The sequence below is a fragment of the Drosophila ficusphila genome, unplaced genomic scaffold (genome assembly GCF_018152265.1).
Source record: "Drosophila ficusphila isolate 14025-0441.05 unplaced genomic scaffold, ASM1815226v1 contig_414, whole genome shotgun sequence".
Lineage (NCBI taxonomy): Eukaryota > Metazoa > Arthropoda > Insecta > Diptera > Drosophilidae > Drosophila > Drosophila ficusphila.
The window spans coordinates 18,393,827-18,409,911 of NW_025064328.1; the positions used below are offsets into that span (position 1 = coordinate 18,393,827).

General features: G+C 46.5%; 5 protein-coding genes and 1 long non-coding RNA gene across 16 annotated transcripts; 2 read left to right on the forward strand and 4 right to left on the reverse strand.

Moving 5' to 3' along the window:
• Positions 1-132: 132 nt before the first annotated feature.
• Positions 133-2,016, reverse strand: LOC108093691. 2 transcript variants are annotated; one of them, XR_001771516.1, is made up of 2 exons: positions 1,941-2,016; positions 133-477 (listed from the first exon to the last, which is right to left on the reverse strand). It is a non-coding gene; the product is annotated as an uncharacterized LOC108093691 (long non-coding RNA). The 2 variants fall into 2 exon arrangements; XR_001771515.1 differs by having other exon boundaries at positions 1,881-1,990.
• A 918-nt stretch (positions 2,017-2,934) lies between these two features.
• Positions 2,935-7,816, reverse strand: LOC108093882. 9 transcript variants are annotated; one of them, XM_017194230.2, is made up of 9 exons: positions 6,771-7,388; positions 6,315-6,634; positions 5,727-6,253; positions 5,214-5,659; positions 4,922-5,150; positions 4,732-4,791; positions 4,584-4,649; positions 3,924-4,514; positions 2,935-3,868 (listed from the first exon to the last, which is right to left on the reverse strand). In XM_017194230.2, the coding sequence occupies exons 1-9, from the start codon at positions 7,110-7,112 to the stop codon at positions 3,120-3,122; spliced, it is 3,330 nt and encodes a 1,109-aa protein (XP_017049719.1). In that variant the 5' UTR covers positions 7,113-7,388; the 3' UTR covers positions 2,935-3,119. The 9 variants fall into 9 exon arrangements, with proteins under 9 accessions (XP_017049719.1, XP_017049722.1, XP_017049717.1 ...); XM_017194233.2 differs by lacking the exon at positions 6,771-7,388 and adding an exon at positions 7,531-7,816 and having other exon boundaries at positions 3,924-4,649; XM_017194228.2 differs by having other exon boundaries at positions 3,924-4,649.
• Positions 7,817-7,933: 117 nt separating this feature from the next.
• Positions 7,934-11,822, forward strand: LOC108093881 (ATP-dependent RNA helicase DHX8). Its single transcript, XM_017194227.2, has 2 exons — positions 7,934-11,129; positions 11,200-11,822. The coding sequence occupies exons 1-2, from the start codon at positions 7,934-7,936 to the stop codon at positions 11,745-11,747; spliced, it is 3,744 nt and encodes a 1,247-aa protein (XP_017049716.1). The 3' UTR covers positions 11,748-11,822.
• LOC108093883 (cytochrome c oxidase assembly factor 5) lies at positions 11,762-12,210 on the reverse strand. Its single transcript, XM_017194238.2, has 2 exons — positions 11,917-12,210; positions 11,762-11,861 (listed from the first exon to the last, which is right to left on the reverse strand). Exons 1-2 carry the CDS (start codon positions 12,112-12,114, stop codon positions 11,820-11,822), a joined length of 240 nt encoding a protein of 79 aa, XP_017049727.1. The 5' UTR covers positions 12,115-12,210; the 3' UTR covers positions 11,762-11,819.
• A 235-nt stretch (positions 12,211-12,445) lies between these two features.
• Positions 12,446-14,131, forward strand: LOC108093812 (transmembrane protein 39A). 2 transcript variants are annotated; one of them, XM_017194125.2, is made up of 4 exons: positions 12,446-12,827; positions 12,886-13,121; positions 13,178-13,739; positions 13,847-14,131. In XM_017194125.2, exons 1-4 carry the CDS (start codon positions 12,558-12,560, stop codon positions 14,108-14,110), a joined length of 1,332 nt encoding a protein of 443 aa, XP_017049614.1. In that variant the 5' UTR covers positions 12,446-12,557; the 3' UTR covers positions 14,111-14,131. The 2 variants fall into 2 exon arrangements, with proteins under 2 accessions (XP_017049614.1, XP_017049616.1); XM_017194127.1 differs by having other exon boundaries at positions 12,446-12,824.
• Positions 14,127-16,075, reverse strand: LOC108093811 (probable cysteine--tRNA ligase, mitochondrial). The gene is made up of 2 exons (XM_017194124.2): positions 15,869-16,075; positions 14,127-15,812 (listed from the first exon to the last, which is right to left on the reverse strand). Exons 1-2 carry the CDS (start codon positions 15,877-15,879, stop codon positions 14,141-14,143), a joined length of 1,683 nt encoding a protein of 560 aa, XP_017049613.1. The 5' UTR covers positions 15,880-16,075; the 3' UTR covers positions 14,127-14,140.
• Positions 16,076-16,085: the final 10 nt, after the last annotated feature.

Below are 16,085 nucleotides of genomic sequence, written 5' to 3' on the forward strand. Positions count from 1 at the left end.
ACACTAAACTAAATTAATTATAAATAAACATTAAACTTAAATGCCAAAGAAGTAAATGCATTTGTTTATTTTTATTATTTTTTTCTAGGAAAATCCGATTCTTGTAAAAAAAAATGGTTGTTGTATCACAAATCAATTGAAATTGCTGCAATTTATTAACAAAGCTTTGTTTTTATTCCATTCTATGGCTTAAATAAGATTTTCACTGCGTGTTGTTTGTTGTTCCAGGCATGTTCCACTACGTCACATCACATGAACTATTTGAACCTAAAACCACAAAAGGACACTGAGCTCCGGATTTAGACAACCGGATTAGTGCCGATTGCGGTTTTGAATCACGTGACTGCAAGGTAGTGGCCAATTCCCGGAATTTGTAAATGAAATATTAATAACTCCAAAAAGTTTGTAAGCGCCGAAATAGAACTAAATCAATAAATTTTTAGTCCCATGTCTCTACGGTTATGCTGATCTGTAGATCTGTAAAATAGAAAAAAAAGTTAAAAAAAATGTTGTGCATTGAAAAGTATAATTTGCCGACAAATGATTGAAACTTAAGATATCAATTCAAAGGAGATTGCATCAAAAATTCACAGAATTTTTTTTTAAAGGTGCAGAAACAAATAATTTAAACAAGACCTTCTCCATTCCACATTTTTTTCTTCGTCGTGCAATCAATTTTTGGAGTAATCAGTTGGTTTGCTGAATGCTTCTGTTCCTGTTTTTCCTCCTGACAATTCCGCTCCCCCCTGGCCAATGCTTGCCGTGAAAAAATATTGAAAGTGTCAGACACACATTGAATAAAAAGGAGCCGAGATAAAGTGGGTGGGAAATGGGCGAGCTGGGCGAAGAGTCCGCGAGATTGCAATGTAAGTGGCACTCGCCATTTTCCCTCCGCTTTCCCATCTTTCGCCGTGCACTTTCACATCATTTGCACGTTATTAAGCGCCATTTGATGAGGGACTGCTGGGCGAAGTGGGGTGCATTTGTAAGGCAAACTATCAGCATTTGCCCGATTCCGGGCTCACTCTCATTTTCCTTTTCCCAGGAGTGTGCAAAATCAAAAGTTCAGCTTTTCCCCCCTCTTTTTCGGACAGCTTTTCGCTCGAATAACCGCGCTTATTAGTATTTGTGCAAAGGATTTGTGGGAAGGATTTGCGGTGTCTTTTACTAGGTTGCTACATTTTCAAAAAGGTGGTGGAAAAATCGGTTTGAGAGGTGAAAGCCTCAAAAGCGACAGATTTTGTGAAATAACTCTGACAGCAAAGAACAAAATTACCTAATACCTTCAATTACTTTTAAAATGTTAAAAGAATATTATTTCAATAAAAAAATTTCTATTAACCCATAAATTTAAGGAGCTCAACCGGGTTAACACAAGACACCAAATTTGCAACAAGCTTGCCAAGAAATTAGGCTAAACACAAAATAATAATAATAGGCAATAAACAAACGCACATGAGGCATTCTGGTGGCTGGCTCAGTGGGTTTCTGTTCGGACAAATTGCCACAAATTAAGACCAGAGCAAAAAAAGATATAAACCAAATGCACCCAGCAGGTGGTAAGCGAAGCGAAGCTGCAACTGCAGCTGAAATTGCATTGCAACTGCAACCAGCAGCCAGCTAAAGACACTTTTAAATCAAATTTCGCGATTTACTGAGTCTGGGAATCGCCCTGGCTCTCCGCATAATTTTCCGATTGCGTAAGCAGCTGGAAAACGATCGGGAAAATATACAAGGTTTTCTTGGATAATAAAAAATGTATCCGAAACTTTAATGAAAATTGTTGATGATTTCATTATTCTGCAGTTGTATTCCGGTTACTAACTTGCAGCAGTTTATTTCGGTTTTATATAAATTATTTTACTTCACCATATCATTACCATATCCTACAACTGTATAAAATTTCCTTTTGTAAGTTGTAAGTTGTTTATATCCTTTACCGTTCGCTGTCGCATCCTTAAAGTTCACTAATAAATATTTGTTGACCGATCAGTTCCTCTTCACGTTTGCCGCGCAACTGAAGACCCAAAATGTTGGTAAAACCCTTGACGCCGAAAAGTCCCATAGATACAATATTTATCATTATGTGCCTGCACGATGTCGAACTGTACATAAAATGTAATAAAATATATATCACTGATACCAATGCAAATAAGAAAGCTCGAATACAAGAAAAAAACATTTTGCTGACCAGATTCGGGATTCGCGACAATGTTCTTTAAATTCTGAGAGCGAGTTGCTGTACAATTTGCTGACTATTCAAAAAGAGTGTTTAACCCTTGAATACCAGCCATATGAACTATTTATTGACAAGTGTGAAAAAATGGTTGTAAATAAATTGTGTTAAAAAATAAAACCTATTATTCCTATACTTTCAGTTAGTCCCATATTTTAACTTGAGCTTAAAAAGAATTATAATAATTTATAACAATTCTCCTAAGTTACCCAAATGGGTTAAAACAGAGTATATAAAATGAAAAGGAATTTACAAAGAAACCCAGATTTAAATATATATAGGTTTGTGTTATTTCCATGCATGTGTCCATAAAGCTTCAATGAAACTTTAGCTTTTTATGCAAGCAACCGACGGAGAGCTATGAAATGCATTTCTAAGCAAAAAGTGTCCACCAAGCCACATTTTGAAAAGCACTGATTGCGGTGCAGCCGTGTGAAAATTTTGAGTTATATAATGCCGGACGAATTCCCCTCTCTGGACAGACCTCTTAATTCAAAGCCGACGCACCTTGGGCATACACGCTTATGGAATTATCATTGTAGAAGGAGCAACAATTTTCTCACGCCGCCGTAGCTTCCTGGTTCTCTCATTTTTCAGCATTTGTACAAAAAAAAAATATATAGACCACATTAAATAAAAACAGACCAAGGTAACCTTATACCCAGACGTGGAATTTGCACAGGTTTGCAAACGAAGCGTTCTCGGAATTCTCAGAACTTGCATTTTATTTTTTTGTTTTTTTTTAGTGTAATAATATTCCTTGAAATAATGGTTGAAGAGGCAACACAAGACCCCTAATCAACAACTTATCATTGACTGTCTTATCGTATTTACATTATATGCTACAATGTAACCATTAATTAACCATCATATTTGAGTAATCCTAGTTTTGGTTTTGGGTCGGAGCAGCCGCTGTTGAAGTCGATGTTGATGTTGTTGCAGCTGCCAACTTCGAAACGGGACCAATGCTCACCACTCGGCGGACAGCAGAGCCCCCCGAAGATGTTAGGGCTGGGGAGCCCACGACTGTTCCACCTGGTATACGATTGGCGAGCATCTGCACCGGAACCTGCTTCAGCCCGGTAGCCGACTTAAAGTAAATATTTCGAATGGGCGTCTTGCCGTCACCGGAAACGGTTTTAGCGGTACCCGAAGCACTGTTGATAACCTGGAACTGTGGATAGGTCTTGGTGACCACGTTTCCCGCTTGACGAAGGGTTCCTTGGGCAAGACCAGAAGTTGACGGCTTGATAGACTGCACGTTGACGGTCTTGACACTGGTAACCAGAGACCCTGTGGCAGGATCCACCAAGAGCGGGCTGCTTGAAGATGTGGTGGTGGTCGCCACCACTCCTCCCGGCTTGGGACTGCTGACAAATCTTATAGGCAGGCGGTGGCCACCAGTCACCACATTCCCCACCGGTTTCATTGTACTCCGGTTGAGATATACCACTTTGTTCTGACTGGAAACTGCTCCTCCTGGAGATTGGGTGAGCAATTGGTGGAGACCCTTGTTCAGCACTATATTCCCTGGCTTGGCGGTACCACTAGTGGTTACCATGCCTGGCGGTTTATTGGCCTCCTTGATGATTTTCTGGCTGATGATCAGCGGGCTCTTATTTCGAATGGGGGCTGTAACAAACAAATAAATGAAGTATGTATTTCCAAAACACATGATTTAACGCACCTGGTTTATTATCCTTGTCCGCCTGTTGCTGACCTGGGATATTGCCTTCGTTGTCGGCAAAAACAATGGGCATATCAATGATGTTTGACAAATCCATATTGCCTGAAGGGCTGCCAGCTGATGTCGAGCTTACGTTTTTGGTAAGATGCAGCATAGTCATACCATTGGCGTTCTTGAACACCGTGTACTTTTGTTGCCCAGTAGCTGGTGCTGTCGATGAGCCTGCACCCGTAGAAGGGGCCGCAGTCGCAAACTGCTGTGTTTGGCCCGAGGGCGTTTTCAGAGTGAAGATCTGCTGGCCACTAACCGATGAGCTGGGTACCGTCTTCACAATGCTGCCAATGGTGGTGGTGCTGGCGGATCCACCACCTGGCTTGTTCATTGTATAGTTGATCAGTTTGCTCTGCGAAGGAATCGATTTGATCTGGACAAACTGGTTGGATGGTATCATCTTGATCTTGGTGCCGGCTGCCAGATTGACTGGGGGCAGCTGTTTTCCCAGAACACCAGGTGTAATCACTTTGGGCAGGGCGGCGGCCCCACTTGCTGGTCCAGCTGCTCCTGAAGCGTCTTCGAAGTCCATGGAATCATCTAGCACGAATTCAATAGGTTTATTTAGTTCTTCACTGCTCAGTTTATGTTTGACTGGATGAGGTGCACCTTTTAGGCTACCAAAGCCGGCCGAGCCACCAACTTTTGGGAGGGGTCGTGTGCGGGGTCTTCCAACTGAAGGGGGTAGAACGGTTAGTAAATGAATCGGGAGTGCGAGCCACAAGTGACATTAAAGAAAGGCCCGAGATGAATTTACCCTTTCGCTTAGCAGCAAACGGATCAATGAGGCGCGGTGGCTTCGGCTTGTGGACGCGATCTTTGTTCAATGAATTGTTTTGATTGGGAATGGTATGGTTGCGTGGTTATTGGATTAACATGCGGGGTGAATAGTAGGATGATAAGGAAGTGCTTCAATGATCGTGCAAATTAGGAAAGTTTATACTTACTGTGAGCCACAAACTTTGACTTGGCCGGCAGACCCATTGAGTCGTCCTGCCCGCCTTCCACCTTTCGCTTGCGCATCTGCTGAACGGCCTTATTTGCATTTCCATCGGCTAGGATGTGCATTGGCTGCTTTTGCAGACGCTGGTAGCCCTGCTGGTGCATAAGCGACGTGGGCATGCGGGGTCCAGGTGGATTGCTAAGGGTTCGGTTCACAAAATCAAACACTTCCTCCTGCAAAAAGTTAAAGCACGTTAATATAGTTTTAGCTGAATTATTTCTTTGACATTGACTTACAACCACCATATAATCCACCATGGACTGTGTGACGCCCTCTATGCGGCGCTTGCTCTTTGGAACACGTAAAGCATCATCAGCGCTGCCCACGACCACCAACGAGGACTCGGACTGCATTCGTTCGCGCAAACCCTCCATTTCCTCCTGGCTGGTACGTGCTGAGTTCTGCCCGATAACAAACAGTATTGGAGCCTTTATGTCCAGCATCCGATCGTCGGGTGTTCCGCGAGGCCCACGCATCGTGTTGTAGGCAAATCCCATGCAAACCACACAGGCTACACTCTCAGAAAGAGCAACTTGTAGAGCTAAGGCTGCTCCTGCATTGAAACCGACGAGAATGATGCCTCGGTTAGGATTATCAGTGCGCAATTCGTGGATCCTAACTCGTGTAAGCGACACAATGGTCTCGGCCACCTGGTCCAGATTCTGATTACCAATTCGGTTGTCTAAAAATTATAAGTAATGTTAAATGTTATATAAACCAGAGTACAATAAATATCTTATATAACATACTTGTGTTGGGTAGTGAAATCTGCACCACCTGAGTAATAGTGGCCAGAGCTTGATACCACTTCTGCATGCGATCCGAAATTGTTCCAGTGATTGGCATAGTGGGCAGCACCACCATGATAGCGTTGTGGGTCAGTTGTCGCCCCTTGGGCAGTATGTTTGGCTCCCAACGCTTTTTCATTACCGGTGCCAGCAACTCCTGGCTATTGTTCAACGGTCTGCTGAAGAGCATCTTATCTACCAAAGTTGGCAACTTGGTCTTTAGCGTTTGAAGAATTTCTAAGTAAGAGGCCATGTACGAGGGCGACAAGTGCTCCATCAGCAAGGCATGAATCCACTGCGTGATGCGCGGTTCCCAGGACACGCTAGCCAAAACTTTTCGTAGCCTGGAGGCAGACTTATCTGCACTCACACGCCGATATATAGCCTCGTGCTGGCGTTTGTCGTTGGCCAATCGGGCCAATTGATCCTGGTCAAGGATGGCACACACCTTTTCGAATAGCGTCTGTTGTGAGGGCGTCCAGCCAAATCTATTAAGGCAATATTATGATTATCAGATATGTATATTAAAAAAGTAGGCCATGTACTCACTGATTCACGCGTGCAACCCAATCTTGTTCGTCAGAATTGTTGTTCTTTACGTATTTAGCAATGCGGGAGCACTCGTTCATGGCCTCTTTTGCGGCAATCTCATCGTAGGCCGGCACATGAGCCTGCTGCATCTCCGACAGTTCCTCGTGCTGCGGCGGATAGGTGTGACAACTGGGGCACTGCGGAGGATGGCGAACTAGTATGTTCCTCGCTGGTGTCAGACCATTGTGGACTTCGCTGCGGACCGGCGTATCGCGCATATAGCTGTGCTCCATTTTCTCGCCGAACGAGGATTCACTGGGGGCCGAAATGGTGCTGGACTGGGAAATAAAAACGAGGTTTATTAATATTTGCTGTTTTAAAAAGAGGAGTTAGTGAGGTGAGTGATTTTGCGGAAACTTGGATTGCATGCAGTGCTGGTTAATGGGTGATATGGTGCCTTTAGTTTTTCATTACACTCTCGGTTGGCGTTGAGGGCGACGTGATGACCAAAGCGGGTGATTTTATCGCCTGTGGTGCCTTCGGCGGAGAACTGATTTTAACGGCTCCCGTCATGGACGCTGCACTGCCCAGGGAGCCGGCCTTCACTACATAGTATGAGGCACTAGCACCGCCCACTGGCGCATTGTTTGTTTTTGTTGCGTTCGCTGCCGCCGATGTTGATTGTGTGTGTGTATGCGTAGTGTAAGTGTTTTTGCCAACACGAGTCAAAAATTTGCTGGGACTGTAGGTTATAATCGAGGAGGTAGCCTCCAAGGATTGGGGCAGATTTCCGCTTGTGTTTGCCATTTCCTTCATAATTAATGCTCAATTTCGCTTTTTAGTGCTGCCCTTAGCTGATTTTCTTCTTCTTCTACGTTGTTGACGCATTTGCGGCGCTGGGCAAACAGCTGAAATGTCCACTACCTATTGGCCGTTGGACCAAGCAAGTGTCACACGCGTCTCACACTGATTTTAACCAATTTTACCAGCAATTCTTATTGATTTTCTGATATTCGTTTGAGCAATAGCGATTTTTCTTTCTTGCAAAATATGGCGTGCCTGTTTCAGTGTTGCCATATCGCCGAGTAAAAAGATCCGGCAACTCTGGCACTGCCCCGACCCGCAGTCCCCGCGCTAATAGTTTGCGCTATTTCACAACAAATTACCAGGGGAATTAATATGCAGTGTTAAGAACCTGTGGAGAAGCTAATGCTTCAGCCTGTACAATACTTACACTCTCGCTAGGGGTCGGAGTGCTGGGCGGCACCAACTCCTTGTCGCCGTCCAGCGACTGGGCCGCGATTTTTTGTTCCTCCTCCTGCGACACATTCTGTGCCACATTGCCGCCGCTCTGCACGAAATTGTTAAAGCACTCAAAGAACGAAGACATTTTCCGATGTGAGTTCGATCAAAAAACAGATCCTTATTTACTTTTGACAACAAAAACGCAAAAAAAATAAGCGGAGCGTCAAAAACCGAGTGATCTGGGGCAGCGTTGCCACCTCTTTGACCCGTTTGGACGCGTTGTCCAACACAGCGGCGTGTATAAACAGCTGATCGTCTTTGTTGCAGAGGGAATTTTTCTGAAATTTCAACAAATTTTGGAAAGGTAGCGTGAAACAAGACTCTCTAGCGGAATGGACGAGCTGCAGAAGTTGGAGTACCTCTCGCTGGTCTCGAAAATCTGCACGGAACTGGATAACCACTTGGGCATTAACGACAAGGACCTGGCCGAGTTTATCATCGATTTGGAAAACAAAAACCGCACGTACGACTCTTTTCGCAAGGCTCTTTTGGAGAATGGAGCTGAATTCCCAGACTCTCTGGTCCAGAACCTGCAGCGCATCATTAATCTAATGCGCCCCAGTCGCCCTGGCGACGCCAGCGAAGAAAAATCCGGGGGCGACAAGAAGGAGGAAAAGAAATCAAAACTAATGAAATTGTTTCCCGGCTTGGCTTTGCCCAATGACAAGTTTAGCAACAAAGAGTGCAGCGAGAATGACGAAAAAGAGGAGAAACCCGCTAAGGAGCGTACCGGTGCACACAAAAAATCCGATATGAGCGATGTAGATGCAGCCATGTTGGAGCTAGAAGCTCTGGCCCCAGGGGAAGGCAAAGCAGAGGTTACTCAGCACAAGGAGTCAAGTTCCAGGGATCGACACAGACACAGAAGCAGAGATCGCGAACGAGACACCAAAAGACGCAGCAGATCGCGGGAGGATAGGCACTCAGATCGCCGCAGAAGCAGGTCGAGAGACAAGGAACGCCGTAGGCGCAGCAGATCACGTGAAAATCGCCGAAGAAGCCGGTCTCGCGAGGATCGCGATCGTGATAGGGATCGTCGTCGCAGAAGATCCAGCTCTAGGGATCGTCATGACCGGCGTCGACGCAGTCGCTCTCGATCTACAGAACGCAGGGACAGAAGAGAACGGTCCAAGGATCGCGATCGCAGCGAGAAAATGCCCCCACCGACCACAGCTATGACCGATGATCCGGAGGCAGGGAAAATCTATTCCGGTAAGGTAGCGAATATCGTCCCCTTCGGTTGCTTTGTTCAGCTCTTTGGTCTGCGCAAACGGTGGGAAGGATTAGTGCACATCTCACAGCTAAGAGCAGAAGGTCGAGTGACGGATGTTACCGAAGTGGTTAGCCGGAACCAGACGGTTAAAGTGAAGGTGATGTCTGTAACGGGCCAAAAGGTATCGCTCTCCATGAAGGAAGTGGACCAGGACTCTGGTCGGGATCTTAATCCTCTGTCTCACGCTCCCGAAGACGACGAATCTCTCAGAGATCGCAATCCCGATGGACCCTTCAGCAGCAGCACTTCCATGCTGAATTTGCAGGGCAATGGCTTGGATGGGGATGAGCACGAGTCCAGGAAGCGTGTGACCAGGATATCCAGTCCGGAACGTTGGGAAATCAAGCAGATGATTAGTTCCGGCGTGCTGGACAGGAGCGAGATGCCAGACTTCGATGAGGAAACCGGACTGCTGCCGAAAGATGAGGATGATGAGGCTGATATTGAAATTGAGATTGTGGAAGAGGAGCCACCCTTCCTTTCCGGGCACGGTAGAGCCTTACATGATCTATCACCCGTAAGGATTGTCAAAAACCCTGATGGCTCTCTTGCCCAAGCTGCCATGATGCAGTCGGCTTTATCAAAAGAACGTCGCGAGCAGAAAATGTTGCAGCGCGAACAGGAAATGGAAGCTCTGCCCACGAGCCTTAATAAAAACTGGATCGATCCGTTGCCAGAGGAAGAGAGTTCTCGAAGCCTGGCGGCCAATATGCGAGGGATGGGAGCCGCTCCCGCTGAAGTTCCGGAATGGAAGAAGCATGTTATTGGCGGTAAAAAGTCCTCCTTTGGCAAGAAAACCGATCTGACGCTGGTCGAGCAGCGCCAGTCGTTGCCCATTTACAAGTTGCGAGACGATCTGATCAAGGCCGTCACGGACAACCAAATTCTTATTGTCATCGGAGAAACTGGTTCCGGCAAAACCACACAGATTACCCAGTACTTGGGCGAATGCGGATTTACTGCCAGAGGGAAGATAGGCTGCACACAACCCAGAAGAGTGGCTGCCATGTCGGTGGCCAAGCGAGTGGCGGAGGAGTATGGTTGCCGTTTGGGCCAGGAAGTTGGCTACACCATTCGTTTTGAAGACTGCACCAGTCCGGAGACAATAGTGAAGTACATGACAGACGGTATGTTGCTTCGTGAGTGTCTAATGGAGGCGGAGTTGAAAAGCTATTCGGTGATAATGTTGGACGAAGCTCACGAACGAACAATCCACACTGATGTGCTCTTTGGTTTACTAAAGACAGCCGTGCAAAAACGGCCTGAGCTGAAGCTTATTGTCACATCGGCTACCTTGGATGCGGTGAAGTTTTCGCAGTACTTTTTCAAAGCGCCTATCTTTACAATTCCTGGAAGAACGTTCCCCGTGGAAGTTTTGTATACTAAAGAACCTGAAACTGACTATCTGGACGCATCCCTAATCACAGTGATGCAGATCCATTTGCGCGAACCACCTGGTGACATTCTGCTCTTCCTTACGGGTCAGGAGGAGATCGACACTGCCTGCGAGATTCTGTATGAACGGATGAAGAGTTTAGGTCCAGATGTTCCCGAGTTAATTATCCTGCCTGTGTACTCCGCCTTGCCGTCGGAGATGCAGACGCGGATCTTTGATCCTGCGCCTGCTGGAAGTCGCAAAGTTGTAATAGCCACCAACATCGCCGAAACTTCTCTGACAATTGATGGCATTTTCTACGTGGTGGATCCGGGTTTTGTGAAACAGAAGGTGTACAACTCAAAAACTGGCATGGATTCGCTGGTGGTCACCCCAATTTCACAGGCGGCTGCCAAACAGCGAGCGGGAAGAGCCGGCCGTACGGGTCCTGGGAAAACCTATCGCCTCTACACAGAGCGTGCATATCGAGATGAAATGCTGCCCACTCCAGTGCCGGAAATTCAGCGAACAAATCTGGCCACCACTGTACTGCAACTTAAAACAATGGGAATAAACGATTTGTTGCACTTCGACTTTATGGATGCCCCGCCTGTGGAATCTTTGGTGATGGCGCTGGAGCAGTTGCACTCTCTGTCAGCATTGGATGACGAAGGATTGCTAACGCGACTTGGCAGACGCATGGCTGAATTCCCTCTCGAGCCGAATCTCTCTAAGATGCTCATCATGTCGGTGGCTTTGCAATGTTCTGATGAGATCCTGACTATAGTTTCAATGCTCAGTGTGCAGAATGTGTTTTACAGGCCAAAGGACAAGCAAGCGTTGGCGGACCAAAAGAAAGCTAAATTCAATCAGGCGGAAGGTAAGTGCAGCCTCTAAATTCCATTTGCTCCAAATTCCATATGCTGAAAATAATTAATTCTGGTTTACAGGTGACCATCTGACCCTGCTGGCCGTCTACAACAGTTGGAAGAACAACAAATTCTCGAATGCCTGGTGCTACGAGAACTTTGTACAGATCCGAACCCTGAAACGCAGCCAGGATGTGAGGAAGCAACTGCTAGGAATTATGGACAGGCACAAATTGGATGTGGTATCCGCCGGAAAGAACTCTGTTCGAATTCAGAAGGCTATCTGCTCCGGATTCTTCCGCAACGCAGCTAAGAAGGATCCGCAGGAAGGCTATCGAACCCTGGTCGACTCCCAGGTGGTTTACATCCATCCGTCAAGTGCACTCTTTAACCGTCAGCCGGAATGGGTTATCTACCACGAGTTGGTGCAGACCACGAAGGAGTATATGCGTGAAGTAACCACCATCGATCCCAAGTGGCTGGTGGAATTTGCTCCGTCTTTCTTCCGCTTCTCGGATCCCACGAAGCTCAGCAAATTCAAGAAGAACCAGCGCCTGGAGCCACTGTACAATAAGTACGAGGAGCCCAATGCCTGGCGTATCTCACGCGTTCGGCGGCGTCGCAATTAATGGACTAAAACCGATTATGTGTGTAATCTTTTTGTATTTTAGACGCTTAGAAATATAATTTAAGTTTAAACTTCAGTAGCCTTTGCGACCGCGAAAACGCTGCCGGTTGTCCAGCTGAAAGGGGGTAAAGAGTTAACTAAGTATTAGTTGATCTGCTATAAGAACCTACCAAAGAGCGCTTGCACTCGTAGAATGTGTTGCGCAGCACCTGACATTCTGGTGGAACGCTGTTGTCCTGGAGACACTGGCGCGGCGTCTTGCCCATTTTGCAGCAATCGCTTTCCAATAGGCACATCTTTAGATCCGCTCGCACTCCCGCACACGCCGTCTCATCCGCCAGCCTTTCGTTGCCTTCGTAGCGCATCATTTTAAATACTTTTGTGATATTTTAATTATTATTTTAAATAAATCTTGGATCAGTTACAAAACCAAAAAACAGCTGATAAAACTATCTGCCGGAAAAGTGTTGGTAAACGGTTCACTGACAACCCTTAAAAAGTTTTTGGCAGCGTCTAACGGCGGGTACTGGGATAAAAATTTATTTAATAAAAAAAATGTCTTTCCATAAACAATTTTTTTTAATTACGATAACCTATCAACTTTTCTATTTACGATATTTCCGTGAAAATATCTTCTTCAAATCCAATGCAACGCGGGGAAAACTTACATGACGTTTCCAACACTACAGTTGATACATGTTGTTGTTTTCGCCCAAATGAATACATTGCAGTCGCCGGAAAATATTTTTTGAAGTGATTCCAATGTAGCTCCCTGTCGGAAGACCCGAAAAACAACAAAAATCGCCTCGAAATGGCCTACGACGAACGTAGTAGTGATGGCAGCAGCTCTAGCGAAGCTCCTGAGTCATACGCCCACTTGCTGGCCCCCAAATCAGGACAATCGCAGACGCCGGCCACCGCCATGCCGAAGCACATTCCCTTTCCAGAGCACGCCACCACATCCGAATGGCTCAGCGAGCTCATAATGTGCGCATTCACTATGGGCTCGGCCATCGTTCAGTTTATCAACATATATAGAACCAACTGGTGGCTGCCCCAAGCCCATACAAGGCATATGGTGGTGGGTTTAATCAGCTTGCGTAAAGTAAAACATTAATGGAACCTCTTTTGCATACCAGAACATAGAGCTCATCGATCCGTATCTTCGGTACCTCCTCCTTATACTTAACACCCGAAGACTAATTTACTGCTTACTGCTGGTGAGACTTAAAAAGGGCAACGAAAAGAGCACTCACCTCATTCGACTGGGCATCAAGTACGGATTTGGAGGTCTGGTGCAGCTGGCATTGGGCTTCTGCGCTATGAAACTCTACCAGAAGAACTCGTACATTCTTCTGCTCTTCCTGTCTTATCCGTAAGCATAAAAAGTCTTTCAGTCTTTCATGAGATACTTTAATAACTCTTCCTCAGAGTGGTCATCTACCTGTTGATCTTTGGCTTCCAGCTGGAGCCCTTCCTGCGCACCAGATTCGAGCTGCCTGGCGTTTATATCAACGATATGCCCGTCCACAGCTGCACCACTAATGCTGTACACATTCGGGACGAAGTGGAGACACTGCGGCATGACTTCAACAAGCGCTTCAAGCAGCTCATATTCACCTCCATGCTTAATGCCTACTACAGTGGGCTGGTCCCCTGCTGTCTGGCCATCAGTGTCCAGTATAACGTGCTCCGTGCTGCTCAGCACTGCATCATCGTGTGCCTCGGAGCCTTTAGCCTGTGTGCCGTTTTTCTGTATCCCGCCAAGTACAGTGATACCCTGCATCGGGCTACGTTGCATTTAGGCTGCTGGCAGCGCATTGACCGAGAGCCTGCGCCATCGCAGTTAATAGTGGCGGCCAATGCGCTCGCTTGGTCAAAATACTCCTCCTACGGCCATGGTACCGTGGTGAAGCACAATGGGGGGCTTTACAGAAGCCAGGGTGTTGTCACGGTGGCCACACCGGGCAACGCCAGCCATGCGAGATTTTATGTAAGTTCATTAGATTAGAGTTTTTCATTTAAATGTATTCCCTTAAAAACAAAAACAGATACAATTTTAACTATATTTAAATTAACATGTATTTGTGTCTTTTTCAGAAACTCTTCCACAATCCCACCATCATTTACTCCACATTGGCCATCCTTCAGGCGGCCGTGCTGTTGGTTGAGATAGGTTCACTAAGCGCCGAGAGCGTCGAGTGGCACTTTGTGCTATCCATTAGCTTCGTGGCCTTCACCAGTATGGGAGCCTTTTTTAAGCTAGTACGAGACTACCTTATCACCAAGGACCTTTACAAAGCGGAGCACGCAGTGGCGCCTGATCAACCATTTAGACTACGCATGAGAGATGCATTTATGTAATAAATATCCCAAAGAATAACATATTAAATTTTATTCGGCAGAGCTCTTGCTCTTGTCATCGGGCTTTTCACAAGAGACGGCGAAAACCCAGGAGCTCCCTTGCTTGTGGTCGCGCACCTGTATGCCGTGCTGTTGCAGCAGACTTCTCAACTCATCACATGCGGCCAGAAGCTGGGGGTTCTTTACATTTCCAGCTGTGGCTTTTTCCCGCATCCTCCCTCGAACGCTTATCACATCGTCTACTAAGAGAGAGGGATCTATACTATGTTCAGCGGATGACACCTTCTCCTGCAACGACTCTCTTTCCTGTAATTCGGACACACCGAAGGTGGTTATCGCTCGGCTAATGAAGTTTCCTGCCGCTAGCAGAAGATCCATGCAGTACGCCGGCTCCTCCTCGGCATCTACTTGCTGCTCATTAATGCAGCGACTGATGCTGCTCATCTGATCTATCAACACGCTGATGGCTCGTGCGGTATCAAAGTCATCGCGCAGGCATCTATCGAACTCAGTGACCGTGTGAGTCAATTGAGCCTTTAGCGCACCCTCATCCAATAGGTGGACAGGCTTTAGGAACTGTGTATAGGCCCTCAGATCCGCATGGAAGTTCTTGAAGCGCTGCAATGTCTGCTGAGCAGTGACCATTAGCTGATCGCTATATGGCATGGCGTTGCGGTAGTTTGACAACAAACAGGCCATCCGAAACTCGTCAGCAGTGTACTTCTTAAGCAGCTCCGAAACGGAGATGGTATTACCTAGGGATTTGGACATTTTCTGCTCGTCCCCCACCATATGCAGCTGACCTGTATGGAGCCAATAGTTCACCCACTGATCGGTTTTGTAGCGGGCACAGCACTGGGCCTCCTCATTTTCGTGGTGCGGGAAGCGCAAGTCCAAACCACCGGCATGGAAGTCCAACTGGCGGCCAAAGAACAGACCAGCGATGGCGCTGCATTCAATGTGCCAACCGGGACGTCCTTCGCCGCCCCAAGGAGCCTCCCATGTCGGCTCGCTTCCACTATCGCGCCCCTTCCACAACGCAAAGTCTGCGCTATTCCGTTTGACCGGATCTGACTTCTCCTCCGTCTGGACAAAATTTAGCAGCTTTCCATAATTTCCGCTTTTGGAAACATCGAAGTAAACAGAGTTGTCCTCCGTAACGTAGGCCTGCTTTGCTCTGATCAGCTCCTGGATGAACTGGATAATAACAGGCATCGTGGTAGTCACATGGCTGCGCACATCCGGTGGTAGGACATTGAGGCGCAACATATCCTGGCGGAACTCCGCCTCGTACGCCCTAGCCATTTTTTGCCAGTCGAGTCCGGCAAGTTGAGCCCTCTTAATAATCTTGTCGTCAACGTCCGTGATGTTCATGGCGGTGACAAGGTTGATTTTGAAGTAGTCCCGGAGTATTCGCTGCAGTATATCAACCTTTACGTAGGTGCTGGCGTGACCCAAATGTGCAGAGTCGTAGACAGTGGGTCCACAGGTGTACCAGGTGACCATTTGTGGATTTCGCAGGATCAGGGGCACCTTCTGTCGCATTCCGTGATTGTAAATGTTGATACCTGTGTGTTGCCCGATTGGTTTTCGCCATTTAAAGGACCGCTCTATTTGGGTTGAATCATCCGAAATGCTGCGCCGGCAAATACGAACAGGTCCTGAAACCATCCGTCCACTGATAGCCCGGAGTGCCTCTTTGCTGTGGTCAAAAAAGGCGGTGAACATAAGTCCAATTACTGTCAATTTAATACTTACACTCCGAGCATCGTCCTTTCCTTAAAATTTTGACTTAGGTCACAATTAAAAGCTATCAGTTTTATAAAATAATAAAAACATATGGTTGAAGGAGCGGTGGTTGCCAGACCTTAGAATTCCAGCTTAATAGAGTGGAAATAATGGATTGAGTAGAAGTAATCAGAAAATTTTTTTTCTATAATCATAGTTTATAAGACAACTTTGAATTGACAATATG